We start from the raw sequence: 23,526 nt of genomic DNA, 5'->3' as shown, positions 1-23,526 counted from the left end.
TGAAATTAACTTTTTTGTACGGAAAAAACGTCCAATATTTGGCTTGAGATCAAAGATTGATCTCAAGTGAGATTCTAATAGGATATTTGGCTGATACACGTCACTCAACTAGCAATATCAATGACTTTAAAACATGTAAAGGGTAGAAAATACCTCGATTGCTTTGGTTGTGATCACAATGAACCAAAATGTAGATGACCAGGATAACTTATGTGATGGTTGCATAACTTATGTGATTATCATAGGGATATCTAGTTCTAAGACGACCATGATACCTTTAGATGAAATTTGCACAAAAATGATCAAGTATACAACTTTGTAACATTCCGATATCCCATCCAAAACCGACAATTGTGGAACTGAAAATCCCGCTAGTAACCAAAATATTCATATGGTATATGTGCATGGGCGTTAGTAACCAAAGGTAATCTTCTTACATGAATTTGGCAAGGGACAGCTAAATGTAGCTTTTGAAGTGATGACAAATCAATCCGATATGGGAAACGTTTTCCGCCGACAGACCGGCTGAACGCTCGGCCGGTCACTCACGAGAGCCGCAGGATGGATTGCAATGGTACGATACACAGCGCGCCGCTCTACCCAGGAAATTTCTCGCCCAACTAGTACTATCCTTTTCCTTTTCCTTCGGTGTTCCTTCCCCACCACTCACTCCCAATCTCTCACAGAGGCATGGCTGCCACAAAGCTATTGCGTTGCTTCCACCGTCCTCCTCCTCTATACCCAGTTCCTCGCTGCTGACCCACCGGCAAGGCTGGATGCGGGGCGCTGCCGGTGCTTGGTGTTGGTCGTTCAGGTGGCGCGCGGCAGGAGCGGAGAGACTATGTGTTGCGCGCGGCCGGGACGGTGCTGCCGCAAGCCTGCGGAATCGCGAGCGACGGGGAGCGCTAAGATCAACTACCCCAGGGGTTGCTGGAACCACTTCATTTTTTGCTGGAACCCTTTTTTTGATTTTGCTGCAATTGATAGGTTGGTGGTGCCGTCGCTGCCATGGCTTCTTTTGCTACATCAATTGGTTGGTGGTGCCGTCACTGCCATGACTTCTTTTGCTACATCAATTTTTTGCTGGAACCACATCGATTTTTGCTGGAACCAGCTCTTGACTTTGCTGCATTAGGCGAAGATGGTGGTGGGCTGCGATGGCAGTGCCCGCCATGTTTTATTTTTGTTGGAATCACTTAAGATTTTTGTTGGAACCCTTTTTCTTTTTTGCTACAAATCGAGAGGAGGTTGCCGTCATTTTTTGCTACAATTTTGTTTTTTGCTGGAATCATATATGATATTGGCTGGAACCGTATTTGATTTTTGCTGGAACCAGCATTTGATTTTTCTGTAGTAGGCGAAGATGCGCTCCGGCGGCGATGAACGGTGGCGCCATGTTTTATTGCTGGAACCACCTAAGATCTTTGCTGGAACCCCTTCTCTATTTTGCTACAAATCGAGAACATGTTGTCATCACTATCATGATTTTTGCTACAATTTTGTTTTTTGCTAAAACCATATTTGATTTTGCTGGAAGTAGCAATCGTTTTTGCTACAACCAGTCGAAGTAGAGCTGGAACCGTTACGGCGAGGCTGCACCTGGGCACGACAGCGTCGACAGTGGGAGTGTCCACCGGAGTTGCAAGCAGGCGGAGCGAGGTAGACGGAGGCAGAGGAGAAGGCAGAGGCAGGAGGGCTCACCGGGAGGCAGAGGCGGAGTCGGGACAAAGTCAATCCGGTGCGGGGCGAGGTGGACGAAACGGGAACGGCAGATCGAACGGTTATAATCGCTGAAATCGGGCGGTTGTGCATTAACCGGCCCAAATTGGGCCGGTCGTCCGGCGCCTAGTACTCGCCATCCGATATATGCTTTTTTTATTGTCATTTCGCTCATGCCAGATGGCGTGTTGTCCAGGTCAAATGTATCTAACTTATCATTGGTCAAAGGGGTTGCTAGTATGTTTGGTAATTGGTTGAGGGGCTATCAAATATACGTATTGGCTCGGTACCTCGTCTATTCTTCAACGACATGAGGCCAGAAAGCTAGTGCTGGCGGCAATGCATGCAACTGTGTGGAGGAGTTATTTTTTCAACATGGGTGAGAACCTAAGGTCTGTTTGTTTTGGCTTTTACTTATGTTTTTGTAGATTTTTCCACTTTGGCAAAAAAACCAAAAAAGCTCCTAAATATGTGTTTTTTGCTTGGGCTTTTGGCTTATACTATCATTTAACATTATTGATTCATAAATGTGTAATACCTAGCATCCTAAATTTGTACCAGGTTTGTTTCTGTTTGCATGCTTGTATGTTGGTGGGTGTGTGCATCTATGATGCAGAGACTGAAAGTCGAATTTACGGCATCGTCTGAATGCATGGTTAAGTAAAAAAAAAGTAATACTCTCCTCTGTTCATAAATATAAGATATTTTGAATATTTCAATATGGATAAGATACAGACTAAAATGAATGAACAAATATACTAAAACATGTTTATATAAATATGATTCAAAAAGAAGTTAAATCTTCTTACTTTCATTTCCAAGAAAACTTGCTAAACGAGAAATAGACTGGACTAAAACCAGGTAATAAATACCTTTATTTGGACCTGTATATGTCTAGTTTAAAAATATATAAGAGTACTTCTGAAATATATAGTTTCAAATAGCGACAGAAATATAAGAGCATCTTCACTAGGCCCCAGGAAGCCCCCCCAGGAGCACTTTTTCAGTGCCGGTGGTCGAAAAATGTTCCATTCATGCCCCCATGACGTCAATTAGCGCCGGATTTGGCGAAAAACCTGGCCGGCGCTCCTACCCCAAACCCAGGATCCCGGGGGACGGCTGGGGAAGGAGAGAGAGTGTTTTGCATGTAGTTGGGCCCGCCGTAAACCTCCCACTCCCTCTCTCCCCACTTTTCATCCGGGGTCCATCCACGTGCTTCTCTCTTCTCTTCTCCTTCTCTCCACCCAGGGACGGAGCAGGGCGGGCAGCGGGGCGAGAGGTGCGGGGTGCAGGCTAGGGGCACGGGGCCACGACGGACGGTGTGGGGAGGCGGCGGACGCCCTCGACCTCCTCGTCGTCTCCTCCGGCGACGCTGTGGGCGAGCGCGGGCGGCGAGGCCTGCTCTGGACGCAGCTTCTGGGCCGGCTCGGAGTGAGCAACAGCGGCTCATCAAACCACATCGACGAGGGCAGGCCTTAGCGGCAGCTTGCAGGCAGTGGTCGGGCGAGGATCGTGGCCGGCCTAGGCGAGGACCGCGGCAGCGGTAGCACGAGGCAGCACGGGGAGGGTCGCGTGCGGCAGATGCGGGCCGGCTCGCGGGCGCGAGCAGAGGCGACAGGGCAGTTGGCGCGGTGGACCGGCGAGCCGGCAGCTGGCTTCGCGGGCGGCCCGAGGCCCGCGGAGCGCGAGGCAAACTGGCGTCAGCCTCAGGCGCAGAAGAGGCCTCGGCCGCCGTTCGAGTCAACGCGAGCTGGGACTCGGGGATGCGGTCGTGGATGGAGCAGGGCAAGATGGGACGGCGGCTCGACCGCGGTGGAGGCCAGGCGGTCTCGCGGGCGGCCTCGGAGGCAGTTTGGCGGCGGAGGGCGAGCAAGCCGGCGTGGCGAGACGAGCTGCAGGGGCGCGCGAGCGCGGGGAGCAAGCCGGCGGGGGCGACATGGCAACGGCCGCGGCGAGCAGGCCGACGTGGTGGTGGTGGTGCGGTGGAGTGAGGGGGATGAGATGGCGCACGGGGGAAGAAGAAACAGAAGTGCTGGGTGGGGGGCGGCTGAAAGAATCTTCGGCCTCGATGTAAAATTTTCGTCGGCGCCTCTTCAAGAGGCCGAAAAAACGCCTCCTGAAGCACAACGGCTGGAGATGCTTTAAGCGTACTGTATATTTTCTCTTATATTTCTTTACCAAGGGAACATTGTAATAAAAACAAAGCCTTTTGGTTTTCCTGAATCCTGACAGACGCTCGTACCTGCTGATGCAGCCTGGACATAGCTGCCCATGGAGTCCCTAATATGGAGAACGAGCTTCGTGCTGTAGTTCCGGTGGACGGCGTAGAAATCTTGGACGGCCAGCAGAACGCTGGTCCGCGCCACTTTGCCCACCGGCGATCCCAGGTCTAGGATCACCCCGACGTGGAATCCATCTGCTTAGCAGGAAGAGGAATGCTGCGCGTGCTTTCTCCATTACACTTTTCTTGTGCTGAGATGCTGCTCATCGTACCCTCTCATATATACGTGACTATTTGTTGCTGCTTGTTAACGATGATGCCGGTGGTCTTCATGGCTGGAAGTTGCGAGGTAGATTCTCTGATTTGTGACAGGTTGATTGTTTACGGAAATGTTAACGCTCATACATGTGGATGTTTGTATCTCGCTCACACGCGTGGATCCGTATCCGTTTATGAACGCACGAATCTTGGCACGTATTTAGTGCCATGTAGGGCTTGGTGTGTGGGCGTTCAGCCGGTCGCCCACACGGCCGTTTCATCACACAGGAGGGGCTGGTGTGTGGGCGTATAGCAATTCGTCCACACGTCATTTTATACGCACACACAAGGGCTAGTGTGTGGACATTTGCCATCTCGCCCACACGTCCGTCTTCTCTTCCACAATCAAACTGCTAGTTGCCATGTGTTTTGCAGTGCACATGGTAACTGCTCCTAGTGTGCTTTATAAGTAGGTGGCAACTCTCTCTTTTTACCCGAGTTTGCCATGTGTTTTGCAGGGTACACGGCAACTGCCTAGTGCGCACGTAAGCAGATGGCAACTTTTTTTTACCGAGTTGCCATATATTTTTACATGATACATGACAACTGCCCTAACGTGCATGTACATGGCAACTGCCCTAACGTGCACGTAAGCAGATGGCAACTTCTCCTTTTTACATGGCAACTGCTCTAACATGTTTGTAAGGACATGACAACTCTTTCAACTGCCTAGCGTTAGTATGTGGCAACTTCTAAAGTTATGAAATTATGACAACTACATTAGATCAGACCATACATGGCAACTGCAGTTGTCCGACATGGCAACCGTAGTTCAGCGACATGGCAACTGCAGTTAAACGAACATGGACGAGGGTCTGGACCATGGCAACTGCGAGCGCGCGGTGACCGTCACGCGTGGCGTGCGGGACCAGGAGGTACGAGGCCTGACATACGGGCGTGTGGGCGTTATCAACTTCGCCCACACGCACACGTGTGAGAGGGATCGAAAGGGGAAAAAACATGTGGATGGTAATTGTTTTGACCACACGTAAATGTGTGGGTTGTTTCTTTTATACACCACACAAAATGTGTGGACGGACTCCCTAACGTCCACACGTGTGACACTTATCGGCGTCCATTGTTTATGCTTCCTCTCGCTGGATTTTTTTTATCTGCAGCAAGGTGCGTGGAACTTTAACCGGAATTGTATCCGCGTAAATAAATCCTTGCATGCATGAGACGAGAAGAGGAGACAAGATTCATGACGGATACGGTCGATGGAATCTATCCTCGCACAAGAAATCGCGTATTGACATCTCCGAGGTGGCGTGCCGACTTAATTGGTGTTGTTTTAGATCGGTGCAAGCTTTCGTTAGTCTGGCCTCTGCATCAGAGGTGCCGATGAGTGTAGATCAAATCAATTTAAGCACTTAGATTTTGAGCCCATTAGGAGCACGTACGCGACCCGAACGAGGACATACAACCAGTGCAAGTTGGAAGCTCAAAGCTCTTGGAAGATGTTTTTTCTGGACGCAAACTGTTACAGTGTTACACTATGCTGTAGACAAGCTTTGCCAGCGATTTTACATTACCACTTTATTCATTTTTCCCCACGCGGCACTGAGCACTACGTGGATAACCTCCTCGAGCTAGCTAGACAGCCTAGCCATGAACTACGGCACGCCGTGGCGGTTGATGGCGTCGGTGGCAGCCTCGTCGTCGTCGGTGCGGCGAACGCCAGCGCCTCCTCCCTGGGCACCCCGCTGCGGCTGCTGGCGCCCGTGCAGATTCAGGTGCTGAGTCGGGAGCGCGGTGCCGGGGATGGTGGGCGCGTCGGTGCCGGAGCCGTGGGGGACGTCGGAGACGGGGAGGTGGCCCTGCGCGCCGTAGGCACGCATCTTGTAGTCCTCCAGGCCGTCGTCCTTGTTGTACTGCACGTACGGGCTCGTCTCCGTCGGCAGCTGCACCGAGTCGGCTCCCTCGCCGGCGCCGGCGCCTGCGGCCTTCCGCTCCCGCCTCTCCTTCGCCGCCTCCATTGCTCACGTGCGGATTGCTCTGGTTTTTCTGGATTGGATGCTCGATCTGATGACAGCGAGTGAGTTGTGTCCCTATCCAACACGGCGTGGTCGCCCATGGATTTATACGAGCTAGGCATGGGACGGTGGAGTCGATCTGATCACGTGAGCTGCTGCAGGTCCCGAGGCCACCTAAGCCATTGCAGGACACGCGGTGGCAAGCGGAGGGTGCGGCTACGTCTACGCGTGGCGTGCGACGGTGCTTGGGCGACACGTAGCTCGAGTCGACTAGGCCGGGTACACTGATCTGCGCCGCAGAAAACGGCGCACACGCCAGGGCGACGACGCTGTACCGGTTGAGTCAGATGAAAAAAAACAAAAATTAAGTGTAATCTTTGTGGGTAACATTTGTCGTTTAATTTATGGGAAAAGCTCCCTTCCAGCCGGCGGAAAACTCCAACGCGTCCTCCACCTTTGCTGAACAACACGTGTCCTCATGGTCCATTTCTCTTCCTAACCTTATCTCTTCTACAAGCTCTTTCCTCTACTCATTTCTTCCCTTTATTAATTTGCAACCGCTTGCATCAGTCGTCTTTTACAAAGCACGAATGGTGTTTGCTAGCAATGATGGACTTCCCAAGTCCAGCAACCGGCCATGATAACGGCGGTGAGTGACGTGCCTGGAGTATTGAAGTTGTGAGCTGCACCACCACGCACACCACAATCGTGACTGACGAGACGTCTAAAACACAGGTAGCTGCCATCTGACGTCAACGGCCAGTTCGGCCGTAGCCTGCCATGGCGCCACCACCTCAAGCTCCTCCTGCTGCCGAAACCTTCTCCATCATGTCGAGGTCTTTATTTGCAAAAAAACAAAAAAAAACTGCAACATGATCCTAATTGCAAAAAAAATCTGGAACACGACCATGTTGCAAAAGAATTCTATCGATCTTTACATTTTCCGCAACAAGACCTTTGTTGCAAAAAAAATCTGCAACAAGACCTCTATTGCAAAAAATAAAAAATAAAATACATTGCCTAAATTTCTGCAACAAGACCCTTGTTGCAAAAATTCCCGCAACAAGACCTTTGTTGCAAAAATTCCTGCAACAAGACCTTTGTTGCGAAAAATAAAAACATATAGGCTCGAGTGATTGCAAGAAGCTTGCTGTCGCGGATGGTCTTCTACAACACCAATCTTATTGCAAAGAAGTGGCTACTTACGCAGGTATATCTGACGGTCATTAATGTGTCGATCAAATGGTTAGCGAGGCAGCGGATATTTTCTTATTATCCACCGGCCGACGTGTAGCGTCGCCCTTAATTTATTTTTTTAGGATCAAAATGCTTAGGTTTTCGCCTAAAAATTTATAGGTACAAGCATTGTTGTGTGACAATGAACATATTTTTTTAGACATTTACAAAATTCATTTTGGGCGCGTAGGAGCATATGCTCCTTAGAGCCAAATTTTGGATTTTCGTTCTGGCAAAGCTTAGCCAATGATCTAAAGTCTTCGAACTCGTTCTACTTATATTGTGGTAAACTCTAGATGTCAGTGTTTTTGAGTAACCCTTGCTGTATTTTAAATCCGCCTCCTAAGTTTCTTGAAATTAAGCTTCAGGCTGCTAAGTTTTACTACTTTGTGCTAAGTTTTACTACTTTGTGGTGGTTGACTGTAAATTTTTCTTCTGATCACCGCCTTGGTTCTAACAATTGGTATTTAGAGCTTGGTTTAGTCCTCCGCAGTGAGCGGATCTGCATGCCGAAGAGGAGTTGGAGGTGCCTAAAATCCTTCTCTTCTCTCCCGATCTAGGCGGTGATGCGGTTCCTGAGTTGTTGCTGGTGGTGATTTTATCCAAGACATGTTTGGTCAGTCGATGGTTTATAAAGCACCTTGCTTTTGTTGTAAAACCCCACCCTTCCACCCAAATTCGGTGTACTCATGGTGGTATAGCACATATTAAATAGACTTATGCAGTTAGTTAAGAGCATTACCTTTTCAAATAGCCTCTACGTTCATTCATGATCTCAAAGCGAACAATGACCGCATTATTGGTAACTCTTCTCATTTCTTCTTTCTCTTTCCACATATCAAACAAGGTTGTGATTCAATGCATCATCACTAAGACAATTGCGCAAAAATGCCTTCATAATTTTCATGCCTGAAAAACAACTTTCAATAGCAGTGGCAATATGCAGTACAAGTGCTAGATTCATGAGCCGGCAAACCAAGGGATACACAATAACTTTCTTTGTCTCCCCATTTTTTGAGAGAGCTCATAAATATTTTTTGTGCTAGAGAATCGATCATCTACTCGAACATTGGCAATGTAAAGATGGGGTGATGTGTAAGGTCCCTCGGGTCTCCATCATCAAAATCTTTCGGATAAAGTCTAGCTAGATCCATCAAAATCTCTAAATTGAAACCTTTGAATGATTCTTTTGGGCTCAAAGAAACTAAGCATATTGGTAGCTTAGATTTTTTTTCTCATTAAAGCGGCTATCATGTTCTTGAAGCAGTAAATCAATAACATCACTGAAACAATCCACTTCATAATGATGCTAATTAGTGATACCTATTTTTTGACGTGCCTTCTTTGGATTGTCATATTGCTCTTCCGTCTCCACCAACATGAAAATCTCTTGTTTGTCACAAAAGGCATACACTTCACCCAAGACTGATTCCATTCATTCCTCCTTAAATTGCTCAAGGAGTTTTTGGTTGACTGCACATAATATACGACATTTACAATGTCTTGATTCTTCTTTGTAGGGGCATTGATAACGTGTTTGTGATAGTCAATATAGTGGACATAAGCTGCAGATATAACACAAAATCAACTGATTGGAAAAATAAGAGACCACATGCTTGCCATCTATTTGCGTCATCCCTATCTTCTTCTTCCACATTCTAGAACTTTGATAATTGTAGGGAACAAATCAATCAAACTCTTCAGAGTCCTCTGGTGAGAACTCCATCGAGTGCCTCCAGGTCTTTGAAGTGCTAGCTCTTTATTTAATCATGTCCAACTTTGAAGTACATCACAACCTATGGCTCCACACACTTGTTCGATGTTGTGTGCGATGATGAAATCAAAAGGATGTGGCGGTTGGAGGTGTTTAAGTTGGCGGGCCTACCTAGATAGGAGGGTTAAGGGCGTCTCCAACAGTCGTATGATCATCATTTGTAAAATTGTCACCCAGACTATTTTGATGACATGACACATAATAAAAGAAGAAAGAGAATGAAATCATATGAACCTGAAGCAACGCTTGAGGCACAAGCTCCAAGGCAAGCATGTTCATATCTTCAACATTTAGTGGCACCGCCTGTTTGTTTAACATACGCTTAACATATGCCTCATTGAAGAGCATGTATGATGTGCTGATGGCTGCTGATCTGGATACTTATACCAACGATTGAACATACAAACTGTTGTAGATGCTCTAAAGGGTGGTGGGGTGTCTTATTTAATGGAGGGGTTAATTAGGATGGGTCGGGGATTGGCTATGCCATGGAAAAGTGGGACCGTAAGGTTAAGGAAGTGAGAGAGTGGCTAGGATAACCAATGGTGAGAGAAGTAAGAGGAAGAAAGAGAGGAGCTTGTTGGAGAGGAAGAAGAAACTTGAGGAGGGGAGCTACTATATCAGTTGTGCCCACTTATGCGACCTAATTAATGGCGGGCGTCGTGTATGGCCCGCCACTGCTAAGTGTTGTCGACTGTGCCTTGCACAAGAAAATATCTTGTGGGCGGCGAAAACAAGTACACGCCATTGTTGTTTGTCCTAGCAGTGGCAGGCAGAAACTGGAACCCGCCACAACCATTTTTCTGCAAACTTTGGCCCGTGCGGAAGGATATCTTGTGGTGGGTGATAAATATTGCCCACCACAGCTAAGCTAGACTACAAAGACCTATGGTAGGCCCTTTTTCGCTCGCCATTGAAGAGTTTTGCCAATGACTCCATTCTGAAAGAATTTATGAGTGGCGGGTGGCAAGAACTGCTCGCCACTGGAGATCAAGTCGTAGTGGAAGGCACAACTTATTACCCACTACTGTAACTATTCCAAAATAGTTGTGGCGGATTCCTGGCAACGCCCGCCACTAATTTGAGGCCACCTATAAACCTTTTTGCAGTAGTGCTTACGGGGCAATGAATACTTGAGGCCACTTATAAGTCTTTTTCCAGTAGTGCTTACGGGGCAACAAATACTCGACGCACAAGCATACACCCACGGATCCTAAGAAGAATACTAGTCTCAAGCTCCGCCCAAGAGAATCCAAGAAGAGTAGACTTAGGAGTGATCGGGCACTCTAGCTAGGACTCGACCACCACTGGTCACACCCCGACCACCTCTTTTGTAACACTCCGATACTTGCACCCCCCCCCCACTTTGGTATCAATAAGAATATGACGTAGGGTTTTACGCTACCATGACTGCCTGAACCTGTATAAAAATCCTCTTGTCTTGTGTGGTTTCTCACTTGTGGAGAAACAGAGCGTTTTAGCCACTGGCCAAACTCGTAAATACAGGGTATCCGTCCTGATGGCAAATAGTATCTTTGCCGCCAGCCATGTCTTTGAGATTGAGGCGGACGAGATGCGGGTCTCCACCCGCCGGCGTCTGACCTTGGCGCCGGAGTGGTCTGCGCCGGCGCCTGCTGGATCTGGATCGCGCTTCTCCTGTCTTCGCGCTCAGGATGGCGAAGATGATTCCTCCACAGCCGTGACATCTGAGGCATCTCGCCGGCGCAAGACCGATGAGGAGCTGGCCGCCGAGTTCTGGGCGGATATCGGGTATCCTACTCCGGCCTCTCGTGTTTGGGAGCGACCGTCTTCTCGGCGAATTTCGGCCCAGACGACCTGCGCTCTGGAGGCTAGCGGCCCCTCGACCTCGCCGGCTTCTCATTCGTTGGGGTCACCGGCGGCTGCTCGTCATCTCGTGAGGGCGCCGGCTACATCCAAATCTCTGGTTCGGCCATGGGTCGGGCCTCTTCCTCCCCCCAGAATCTCTCCCACCCGTACCCTGGGCGATGCCTTGCCTTTGGCCAGTCTGGCGAGGGCGACGACGTTCATGCAGCCCGCGACGTTGACCTCGCCGTCGTCTGGTGTTTCGCCGGCAGAGTCGGCGTGATTGATGGGCCTGGGCCCACTCCCAACCTCAGGTACGTCGCATCCTAACCGTTCGTTACGCATGGTTAATCTCAACCGTTGGCTGTCTCATATGTGGAACAGGGACAAGCTTCGATCCAACCCTAGTCTACCTCGTTCTTTCCTGGCCGCCGTCTGCTCGGGGATGGCCCGTGATGCGTCCGCACCGCCAGGCTCCGCGTTGCCTCGACCTGCAGCCGCCGCGCCCAACCCCGCTGACGGTTCCTCGTCGGGTGGCGCCCCTGGCTTCGCGCCGGGGGTGTTCCCTCCCGTCATGCCTTCTTCCTCTTCTACAGGTCCCATGCCGATTCCCCAACAGCCTACAGCGCCGGGGCAGCAGCTACAGCACATGTACCAGATGCCGCAGCAGTTTTTTCAGCAGCAGCCGGTGTATCATGCGTCGCCGGGGTATATGCAGCAGATGGCACCGGTGTACCAATATCAACCAGCCAGACCTCCATTGCAACAGAACCAAGGCCCCAATGCTGTCCAGCCTATGGCTTTTAACGTCGGCCTGGCAAACTCGGCGACCGGAGTCCAGACAGGAACTATCCGTCCTAGGAAACCGAAGGGTGGAAAAGGTAACCGGCCTAAGAATCGTGCCGGAAACGCCCCGATTATCGCTGCTCCTCCCACTCTTCCTTATCATGCTGTGCAAGGCGCTACGGCCTCGGTCCCGGGGACTATTGTGAATGCTGCTCCTTCTATGGCACCGTCTCAACAGCAACAGGACGCGGCTCAGGTTGCACCTGCTCCCGGGGCGAACACGGTACTGACCAAGTTATGGTGTACTAAGTGTCAGTCGGCTGGACATGTGGCTTCAGATTGTGTAACTCAGCAGTATTGCTTCATCTGCAACAAAGCGAACCACCCGATGACTACTAGGCGGTGCCCAGCTCTCAAGATGCCGAAGCCGGCGGCGATGCTTTGTGGCTACGGGACTGAGAGCATGGCCTTCTTTCAGATGCCTGACAACGTTTGCAGGGCAGACCTCGCACCTCAATCCTCACCAACGGCCATCGTTACGATATCGGGAGGCTCTATCTCTTCAAGCATAGTGGAGGCCGAGGTTGCTAAGATCGCTCAATATCAGCAACAATGGACGTGGGAGGCTATTCCGCATGGCCAGAATGCCTTTATCATGTCTTTTCCCAGCGACGAGGTGCTTCTGAGAGTTTCTGGTTTCACGGTCTTCATCAAATCGCACAATGTCACTTTGGAGTTCAAGGTTTGTCATTCCGAGGAAATATCGAATCGTTTTGAGCTTCTTCCAGTTTGGGTGCATGTACATGGAGTTCCTCATGCACTCCGGCATTTCTTGGGTCTCTGGGCAGTTGGCTCTGTCATTGGTGCCACCCTTGACGTTGACCTTCTATGCTTGCGCCGTCGAGGTATCGTGAGGATTCAGGTTGGAGTGCTAAATCTTGATGCTTTTAAGATGAGCCCTGTTAACTCCCTCACGTCGGATGTGGTTGTTCAGAAGAAGGGCTATGAATTCCGGTACACCCTGGAAGATGATAATTTCTGTGTGGATGCTGACTTTGTGCCTCGTGTGTGGGAACATGGAGATGATATGGATGGGGACAAGGAGTTCGATCGAGAGGACACTTCTGGGGCTGTTGATAAGAGCAAGAGGCCGAAAGCGTCTTCGGCGTCCGCCAATGCGGCGGCATCCTCTTCCTCGGGAGGTGTGGTTCCGATGCAAACCACCGCTTCCGTGCCCGCTTATGCCAGCACTCCTCCATGCTTCACATCGCGACGTTCGTTGGGGGAGCCTCCGGCGGCTTCAGAGCTTGAGCCGTCCCGCATCCCTTCCCCGCCTGCTGGCTTTGCGCCGCCACCACCCTCTCAACCGGAGGCTATGCCCATGGCAGCTATTCGGACACGGGAGGTTGGGCCAGCGACGCCCTTGGCGCTGGGATCACCGGCGGACGATGCTATCGAGCACCTCACGACACCGACATCAGCTTCTTCCCGCTCTTCAGGTCGTCGGGGTGTCATCTTTTCTCCGGCGGTGCGTGCAGATCATGAGTCGGTGTAGGCGATGCTTCGGGCGATGTCTTCAGTACCGCCGTCGCAGGTTGAGCAGGCTGCTCCTCCGATCGCTGCCCTGGAGAGCGAGCTGCAGCCTTCATGGTCCCCCTCTCCATCGCCGGGGCCGGCGCTGTCTCAAGCGTCGCCACCGGGGGACGAGGAGGCTGCGCTCTTGCTGCCCCTGTTTTGGAGGCCGATCGGCTCTGTTCTTCGATTACTGTTGTGTTGCCGGAGCCGTCTACTCCTCCCTTCCGGTCTCTGGGATGCGGGCTGCTTCGGAGCTGTCTTCAACGCCTAGACGTAGCGGCCGCCACGTCGCGGGGGCTGATGGGGCCTCTGCCACCGATGAGGATTCCATGGAGAGGGCCATGCGTAGAACGGCATCGCGGAATCTCGACTTTGATGGTACGTCTTCATGCAAATCATTTCTATCTTTTGATAAAGCCAAAATGTCTTCAAATATTGCTAGTCTTGGTATATCTTGCGGTAAAAATGATGCTGTAGTTGATTTCTCAGTTAAAGCTCTTAAGCAAATGGAGGTCGACCGGTTTACGGTTGCTCCTAAAACGCTTCTCACGGCGGACCCATTAGTTTCAGATGAGGAGGATGAGGAGTCTGATGCCAACCCTGGAGGCAGACTCCTCTCTCATCTGGTTAATGATTCTATAGAGGTAGACTTTGAAGACACCATGCGTGATACGATGCTTTATGAGCTCGTTGCATCGGTTCGTAAGAACAAGTCTAACTCTGGCAGTAAAAAGGGTCGCCCTAAGAAGAAGACCAAAGTATCCAAACGTAACAAAGTTTCCCCATGAAAGGAATGTTTTGGAATAGCAGAGGTCTTGGGGACTTGGCTAAGTACAAACATATTTCCGATTGCGTTAGAGATCATGCCCTCGACTTCGTGGCAATCTCTGAGTGCAGTAAGCGCGACTTTCCATCGCGTGATTTGGACCATTTTTCATGTGGCAAAGATTACGAATGGCATATCCTGCCGCCTTCAGGGAGGTCCGGAGGTATCCTTTTAGGAATACACTCTACTTACTTGGAACTTCTGTCAACTTCAAAGGGGGAGTATCTTATTAAATTCCACCTGAGAAATAAGTCTGATAATTTCATTTGGAGTCTGGTTGCCGTATATGGAGCCGCTCAAGATGAATTTAAAGCGGCCTTCCTAAAAGAACTTGTCAACACCTGCAGAGAAAATCCTCACCCTATGTTACTTGGGGGGGACTTCAATATTCTGCGATATAGGCAGGATAAAAACAATGATAGGTTCGACACTCGATGGCCCTTTCTTTTTAATGCGGTCATTGACAGTCTTGATCTGCGGGAACTCTCCCTCTCGGTGCTTCAATTTACCTGGGCCAACAATAGATCTACCCCGACTTTCGAAAAACTCGATCGGGTCCTAGTCACTACAGACTGGGAATTTAAATATCCATTAGCATCAGTAAGAGCTTTGGAGAGGATTGAGGCCTTATCGGACCATACTCCTTTGCTCACTGATTTTGGCCAACCTGCTACCACGTCGAGCCGCCATCAGTTTAAATTTGAACTGGGGTGGCTCACTAGAGAGGGCTTCCCGGATTTGGTTAAAAAGGTGTGGTTACGCCCAACACGGGGTGATACACCGATTCAGCGTTGGAACAATCGCATTAGGGCGTTGCGCCAATTCCTCCGTGGCTGGGCTAAACATACTGTCGGGATTTATAAGAAAGAGAAGCTGCGACTATCTGTCTTGATAGACTCCTTAGATAAAACCGCGGAGGTGAGGCTTTTATCTGCGGACGAGATTGAACAAAAAAGTCATCTCAATGAGCAGCTAGCCCGCCTCTTACGCGAAGAGGAGATCAAATGGTACCAACGGTGCAAGACTGACTCGTTGGTACTTGGGGATGATAACACGAAGTACTTCCAAATGTTAGCCAATGGTAGACATAGAAAGAAACGAATTTTCACCCTGGATCAGGATGAGGGCCGCATTGAGGGGGACGGTCCGCTAAAGGACTTTATTACAAAATACTATAACGACTTGTTTGGTCCGTCCTCGGAAACTACGCTGGAGTTGGATGAGTCTCTTTGTCATGAAATTCAGCAAGTTTCGGCTGCGGAAAATGAATTCCTAACCTCTGCATTCACTGAGGAGGAAATTCGGACTGCGGTTTTCCAAATGGATCATAACAAATCTCCGGGACCGGATGGTTTTCCGGCGGAGTTTTATCAATTTTTTTGGGATATGTTAAAGTCTGATCTAGTTCAATTGTTTAATGAACTGCATGCTCAGAGACTAGACATCTCCAGAATAAATTTTGGTGAAATTATTCTTTTACCAAAGACAAAGGATGCCAATCGGATTCAACAGTATAGACCGATTTGCTTATTAAACGTGAGCTTTAAGATTTTCACCAAGGTCGCGACCAACCGTCTGAATGGGGTCGCTGACCATGTAGTGAAACCTTCTCAGACGGCTTTCATGCAAGGACGGAACATTTTAGACGGTGTTGCTGTTCTCCATGAAACAGTTCATGAGCTTTACCGTAAAAAGTTGAACAGTGTCATCTTTAAGATTGACTTCGAGAAAGCTTATGATAAGGTGAAGTGGCCTTTTTTGCTCCAAACTCTTCGCATGAAAGGGTTTTCTGACACTTGGTGCCGATGGGTTGAGAGTTTTGTGTCTGGAGGTAGTGTGGCTATCAAGGTCAACGATGACGTAGGCAATTATTTCCAGACTAGGAAGGGGCTTCGTCAAGGCGACCCCGCATCTCCTATCCTTTTCAACATCGTGGCTGATATGCTAGTTACTCTCATCGAGAGGGCCAAACTAGCTGGACAAATCACCGGGGTCATTCCTCATCTAGTAGAAGGAGGCCTCTCAATTTTGCAGTACGCGGACGACACAATTCTGTTTTTGGATCACGACCTTGAAAAGGCCAGAAACCTCAAATTGGTATTATGTGCTTTTGAGGAGCTCTCGGGCCTGAAGATAAACTTTCATAAGAGTGAACTATTCTGTTTTGGCGAAGCCGCAGAAAATTCACAAGATTATGCGGAGATATTTGGATGCCATTTAGGCCAATTTCCGATTAGATATCTAGGTATTCCTATTCATTATCGGCGTTTGACAATCGCTGAATGGAAACATGTTGAAGAAAGACTGGAGAAACGGTTGGCGAGCTGGAAGGCCAAACTCCTGTCCTATGGGGGCCGACTAGTTCTTATCAACTCGGTACTTACCAACATGGTTCTTTATATGCTATCTTTTTTTCATCTGCCAAAAGGTGTTCTCCAACGCCTTGATTATTTTAGATCAAGGTTTTTTTGGCAGAGTGAAAATGAAAAAAAGAAATATCGCTTGGCTAGGTGGAATATTATATGTCGGCCCAAAAGTCAAGGGGGACTCGGAATCCAGGATCTTGAGATCAAAAACATTTCATTGCTCAGCAAATGGGTATACAGATTACTCACTGAGGATGGTGTTTGGCAGGAGATCATTCGTAATAAATACGTTGGGTCCAAAGCAATTTCCCAGGTTTACTGGAAACCAGGTGACTCTCATTTTTGGAGTGGGGTTATGAAAGCTAAGGAATTCTTCTTCCAATTTGGCACCTTCTCGGTCAGGGATGGCTCCCAAATTCGATTCTGGGAAGACACCTGGCTAGGGACTACTCCTCTAAATGTGCAATACCCAAGCTTATATCGAATAGTTAGACATAAGTTTGTCACGATTAAGCAGGTATTGGGACAAGTAAATCCGGATATTTCTTTTCGCAGAACGATTTCTGGACCTCGTTTGAATGCATGGAACGATCTGCTGACTCGTTTGGAAGCTGTCCAACTGTCGGCTGAATCGGACATCTTTAAATGGAACCTGCATCTGAACGGAAGATTTTCGGTTAAATCCATGTACGATGCACTGGTTCATAACGAGGTTCCATCTGATAATAGAAAATTGTGGAAGCTTAAGATTTCTCTAAGAGTGAAGATTTTCCTTTGGTTTCTCAACAAAGTGTTATCTTAACTAGGGATAATTTAGCTCGACGAAGCTGGCAAGGCAGCAAAAAATGTGTTTTTTGCAATCATAATGAATCTATTAAACACCTATTTTTTGATTGCAAATTCGCTAGATCGGTATGGGCAATGGTCCAAATTGCTTCGAATCTATACCCTCCACGCAGCGTACGGAATATGTTCGGGAATTGGCTGAGGGGAATAGATAAACAATTTTCTAAGCACATTCTTGCGGGGGCGGCTGCCTTATGTTGGGCGTTGTGGCTAACCAGGAATGATATTGTTTTTAATCATAAAAGTGTTTCATCTCCTATGCAGGTAATTCATATATGCTCGCGATGGCTCCGTATGTGGTCTATCCTGCAGAGGCCGGAGGACAGAGACTTTTTTATGATGGCTTCTACCCGGTTGGAGTGCTCGGCCAAGGACATTTTCTACCCCCATGGATGGCGGTGTGACCTTCGGATAGGCCCGGCATCACCTTAGGCCTCTTTTATCTTTTTTCGCTACAGCTGGCGTTCCGCCTTTTTGTTTTGTTTTTTGGGATCTGGTACTTTGGCTGTGTGCATCTAGATATGCAGAGGCCGGGTTATCTTTGATGCGGTTGTATCATCTCGATAGTTCAATTCAATGAAAAGCCCTTTATCGAAAAAAATGTCTTTGCCGTCTGTTTTTTATAAGCAAACGACAAAGGCCTTCTTTGTCGTCCGCTATCAGACGGCAAAGGGTTGACTGATGGCAAATTCTCTGTTTCCAGTAGTGACACTCCGGGTATGGGGCTAAGGCTTGGTAGCAACTCCACAACATGTTCCTCCTCTTCGCTCGCTATGGTGAGCGGACTGGAGCCCCCTGTGTCAGAGCATTCACAAGCTGACTCCCGTCACGAGGTGGTCGAGGAGGTTCAGTCCAAAGGCCTGAGCCGGCCGGAGACCGAACTCCGAAACGGGGCGCCGGCACGCACGCCGGCTGCTCAGCTTTGAGACGCCACCCACGGCGGCCCTTAGGACGTTTTTTAAGGCAAGTCAATCATTTAGCATAAAAAAGGTTTGATGCAGAACCAAAAAGAGCCCGTGCTAATACTTCTATAGCATAAATGGTTTGACAACAAGCTTATTCACATTGAACCTTAAAACTAGTTTATCAAATCTGCAATTTACAACAGGAACAAAAACTGCACTACATTGTAGATTGCCAAGCAATTAAATTGTTACTCTGACCATTTATATAAAAAAAAAGTTACTCTGACCGGAACATTTGTGTGAAGAATCTCACGTCAAGTCCTGTACACATTAGATCAGCCTCAGACTCCCAATTCATTTTATTTGCAATAATTATAAGTTCAAGAGCAGCAACACGTAACTTCGATGTGGATCAAACACAGGCAATTGAGGCAAGGCAACAGTGATTGTGGAGAGCATGTGCAAACCTCTCCTCTAACAGAAATCTCTGTTAATCTTTCTCGGAAAGGAACATCTCTGTTAATTTTTCTCGGAGATGGGCCAAACTTTATAATGAATATTTACACACTGCATACAACACCACAAACATGTGTGAAAAAATATATAACTAATTTAGCTGATATACTCTGTATAATCAATCATGTACTTCCATATATGTTCTAGATAAGAGTGTGCCTACATAACCAAACAGACACAACTTTCTCAATCAATCATGCTTAGTACTCCCTTCATTCCTAAATATAAGAGGGTGCTTGGATCCAAGGGACTATTTTTAGTCTGACTAAAAATAGTCTCTTTTAGAGGCTAAAGTTTCAAGCACCCCTGACTAAAGAGAGGCTAGGACTAGTCTTGATGCTAAAAGTTTTTAGTCATAGGAAACCTATTAAAATATGTATTAGCCCTCTCTCTCCTCATTTAATTCCTCTCCTTTAACACATGCGAGTTCTGAATTGGAGGGTTTGGAGGATAATAAATGCTCAATAACTTGATTTTAGTCTCTTTAGTATTTGGATCCAAGCATGGATGAGGCTAGCAAGTTTTAGTCCCACTACTTTTAGTCATGGGACTAAAACGTATCCAAGCACCCTCTAATTCTTTTTAGAGATTTTAATATGGACTACATACGGATGTATATAGACATAATTTAGAGTGTAGATTCACTCATTTTACTCCGTATGTAGTCTATATTGAAATCTCTAGAGAGACTTATATTTTGAAACGGAGGGAGTACACGCCTACTCTGAGACCTCGAGAACAACATAAAGAGCATGAGAGCATGTCGCTAGACAAGATGGCCTGCCAATATGTGTACACAAAAAGAATCACTAATTTATAATCACGTTCAGCCGCCAAGCTGTCTCTCTGTGACTTCCAAGATGCGGAACCGAGTAGTACTAATTAAGAAGGGCGCGACATAACATTAATAAAAGAAAGAAAAAAATAAAAAAAATTGCACAGATCCTCACGTAAGATCTCACGGATATAACATCGGCTGAGATTTCATTAAGTCTCAGTCGACTGATATTTAGGAAAGTAGTTGTATGATTCTAGAAAGAAAAAAACAGGGTAGTTGTATACTTCTCGACCAGCGTAATTTTTAAAGCGTGTTCTAAAGCAAGTTGGTGAGCCTCCATATCTAAATGTTGGGGGCATTGGTATAGAGCAGCCTTCATTCGCAGCCGCTCGCATGGGTGAAAGTTTCAGTGAGACCTCTTACTCCCGCTTGCAGTTCAGTCAATGATGTTGACATTTGTATGGGTGCAGCTTTCGCCTCTGCCAATATCACACCGCATATAAATCGGAAGAGTGCCAATTGATGTCACCACCATGTTCTTAGACACACGCATTAAATCCGCCTTCCTCATGAAGAACCTTCCGTGAACTGTTTTTCCCTTTGTTTTTTGGTTTATTCTTTCTGTTATCTTTTTCAGTTTTTATTTTATTCTGTCTTATTTTCTTTTAAAGTTTTCATTTATTTATTTTCTTTATTTTTTCAGTTTGCATTTTTTATTTTCTTTATTTTTTCAGTTTGCTTTTTTTCTTCTTTCTTTTGTTGTTCCATTTTCCTTTTTCTTTCTTTTCCATTTTTATTTTCCCATTTTTGCAAACATTTTATGAATCCTCAAACATTGTTTTAAAATCCTGAACATTTTCCAATTCACGAACATTTTTCATATTTGTGAACATGTTTTTAATTCAGAAACACATTTTACAAATTTGTGATATTTTTGGAAATCATGAACATTTTTTTGAAAGTCGTCAACATTTTTTAAATCGACAAACATTTTTCGAAATTTGATAACAATTTTTTATATTCATGAATATTTTTTGTTTTGACAAACGTTTTTGAATTCATGAAATTTTTTGGAATCAGCAAATATTTTTTGCATGGATGAACTCTTTTAGAAATTTGGGGATGAAAATTGAAATTTACATGCACCTTTTGAATTTTGTGATCACTTTTTCAAAAATTCATGAATATTTTTTGAATTCACGAATATTTTATGAAATCCCGAACATCTTTCAAATTAGTGACATTTTTTAATGGGAAAAGATTAGCATCAACTGACTGATCAAGGCGCTGCATCCGCCGCTTGATGCGCCGTTGGATCAATTAAACTAACCAATCTCATCTTCCTGTCAACCTTATCTTTTCCAGCATCTTTCTCCTCCGCACACATATTCCTTCTCAAAATCAAGCTTCCTCTCTCTCTCCCAAAGTTAGCTTCTAGTAGCAGCATCACCCAGCCTTGGGATGGCCTCGCGGCTCACACGGGCACCGGTGGCCGGAGCGCCGAGAACGAGACGGTTGTTGTGCCTCTTGCAACATCAACCTCACCGCTGTCTTGAGGCGAGTTTCTGCAACAACCGCGTTGTTGCGGAACGGTGGCGAACGACGACTGTGTAGTGCGGAACGCGCTTGGAGTCATCCAACAATACCGCCGAACCAAAGTATGACATGCTGGTAAGCAGTATGACTTATATCGCCCACAACTCACTTGTGTTCTACTCGTGCATATAACATCAACGCATAAAACCTGGCTCTGATGCCACTGTTGGGGAACGTAGTAATTTCAAAAAATTTCCTACGCACACGCAAGATCATGGTGATGCATAGCAACAAGAGGGGAGAGTGTTGTCTACGTACCCTTGTAGACCGGAAGCGGAAGCGTTAGCACAACGCGGTTGATGTAGTCGTACGTCTTCACGGCCCGATCAATCAAGCACCGAAACTACGGCACCTCCGAGTTCTAGCACACGTTCAGCTCGATGACGATCCCCGGACTCCGATCCAGCAAAGTGTCGGGGAAGAGTTCCGTCAGCACGACGGCGTGGTGACGATCTTGATGTTCTACCATCGCAGGGCTTCGCCTAAGCACCGCTACAATATTATCGAGGATTATGGTGGAGGGGGGCACCGCACACGGCTAAGAGAACGATCACGAAGATCAACTTGTGTGTCTAGAGGTGCCCCCCTGCCCCTGTATATAAAGGAGCAAGGGGGAGAGGCCGGCCGGCCCTTGGGGCGCGCCAAGGAGGGGGGAGTCCTCCTCCTACTAGGAGTAGGACTCCCCTTTCCTAGTCCAACTAGGAAGAGAGAAGGGGGGAGGAAAGAGAGGGAAAGGGAGAGGGAAAGAGGGGCCGCGCCCCCCTCCCCTAGTCCAATTCGGACTCTCCATGGAAGGGGATGCGCCACCTCCTGGGCTGCTGCCCTCTCTCTCCCCTCAGGCCCACTAAGGCCCAATACTTCCCCGGGGGGTTCCGGTAACCCTTCCAGCACTCCGGTTTTCTCCGAAATCACCCGAAATACTTTCGATGTCCGAATATAGCCGTCCAATATATCGATCTTTATGTCTTGACCATTTTGAGACTTCTCGTCATTTCCGTGATCATATCCGGGACTCCGAACAACCTTCGGTACATCAAAATATATAAACTCATAATAAAACTGTCATCGTAACGTTAAGCGTGCGGACCCTACGGGTTCAAGAACAATGTAGACATGACCGAGACACGTCTCCGGTCAATAACCAATAGCGGAACCTGGATGCTCATATTGGCTCCTACATATTCTACGAAGATCTTTTATCGGTCAGACCGCATAACAACATACGTTGTTCCCTTTGTCATCGGTATGTTACTTGCCCGAGATTCGTTCGTCGGTATCTCAATACCTAGTTCAATCTCGTTACCGGCAAGTTTCTTTACTCGTTCCGTAATACATCATCCTGCAACTAACTCATTAGTTGCAATGCTTGCAAGGCTTAAGTGATGTGTATTACCGGGAGGGCCCAGGGATACCTCTCCGACAATCGGAGTGACAAATCATAATCTTGAAATACGCCAACCCAACAAGTACCTTCAGAGACACCTGTAGAGCACTTTTATAATCACCCAGTTACGTTGTGACGTTTGGTGGCACACAAAGTGTTCCTTCGGTAAACGGGAGTTGCATAATCTCATAGTCATAGGAACATGTATAAGTCATGAAGAAAGCAATAGCAACAAACTAAACGATCAAGTGCTATGCTAACGGAATGGGTCAAGTCAATCACATCATTCTCCTAATGATGTGATCCCGTTAATCAAATGATAACTCATGTCTATGGTTTGGAAACATAACCATCTTTGATCAACGAGCTAGTCAAGTAGAGGCATACTAGTGACACTTTGTTTGTCTATGTATTCACACATGTATTATGTTTCCGATTAATACAATTCTAGCATGAATAATAAACATTTATCATGATATAAGAAAATAAATAATAACTTTATTATTGCCTCTAGGGCATATTTCCTTCAGAAAATTAGGGAAGAAAGAGTTTTGCAATATGGGTCTTGTTGCAAGAAATTAGAGAGAGATAAGTTTTTGCAACAAGCGTCTTGTTACAGAAAATTATATAGGTGGAGATTTTGCAACAAGAGTCTTGTTGCAGAAATACGAGGTTCATCGAATCGGATGGCTCACGAGACAGTGGATTTTGCGCCGAAGGATTAGTTCCCCTGCGGACAGGGGAATTTGTTTCCGAAACTGAGGTGTTGTTGCAGGACGTAAGGAGGTGGTCACGCGAGCGCGGTGGTTAGATCCGATGGCTATCAGGGCGCTGATCCAACGAAGCTCCATGCGGCGGATGTTTTCTAGAAAACATCCGCCGG

General features: G+C 47.4%; 1 protein-coding gene and 1 long non-coding RNA gene across 2 annotated transcripts; one reads left to right on the top strand and one right to left on the bottom strand.

Moving 5' to 3' along the window:
- Positions 1-517: 517 nt before the first annotated feature.
- LOC125509760 lies at positions 518-2,033 on the top strand. Its single transcript, XR_007284215.1, has 2 exons — positions 518-987; positions 1,541-2,033. It is a non-coding gene; the product is annotated as an uncharacterized LOC125509760 (long non-coding RNA).
- Positions 2,034-5,679: 3,646 nt separating this feature from the next.
- Positions 5,680-6,319, bottom strand: LOC125556246. The gene has a single exon (XM_048719018.1). It carries the CDS (start codon positions 6,232-6,234, stop codon positions 5,872-5,874), a length of 363 nt encoding a protein of 120 aa, XP_048574975.1. The 5' UTR covers positions 6,235-6,319; the 3' UTR covers positions 5,680-5,871.
- Positions 6,320-23,526: the final 17,207 nt, after the last annotated feature.

Source organism: Triticum urartu, chromosome 5 (genome assembly GCF_003073215.2).
Source record: "Triticum urartu cultivar G1812 chromosome 5, Tu2.1, whole genome shotgun sequence".
NCBI lineage: Eukaryota > Viridiplantae > Streptophyta > Magnoliopsida > Poales > Poaceae > Triticum > Triticum urartu.
The sequence above is the reverse complement of the archived record's forward strand: the minus strand, read 5'-3'. Positions and strand labels throughout refer to the sequence as shown.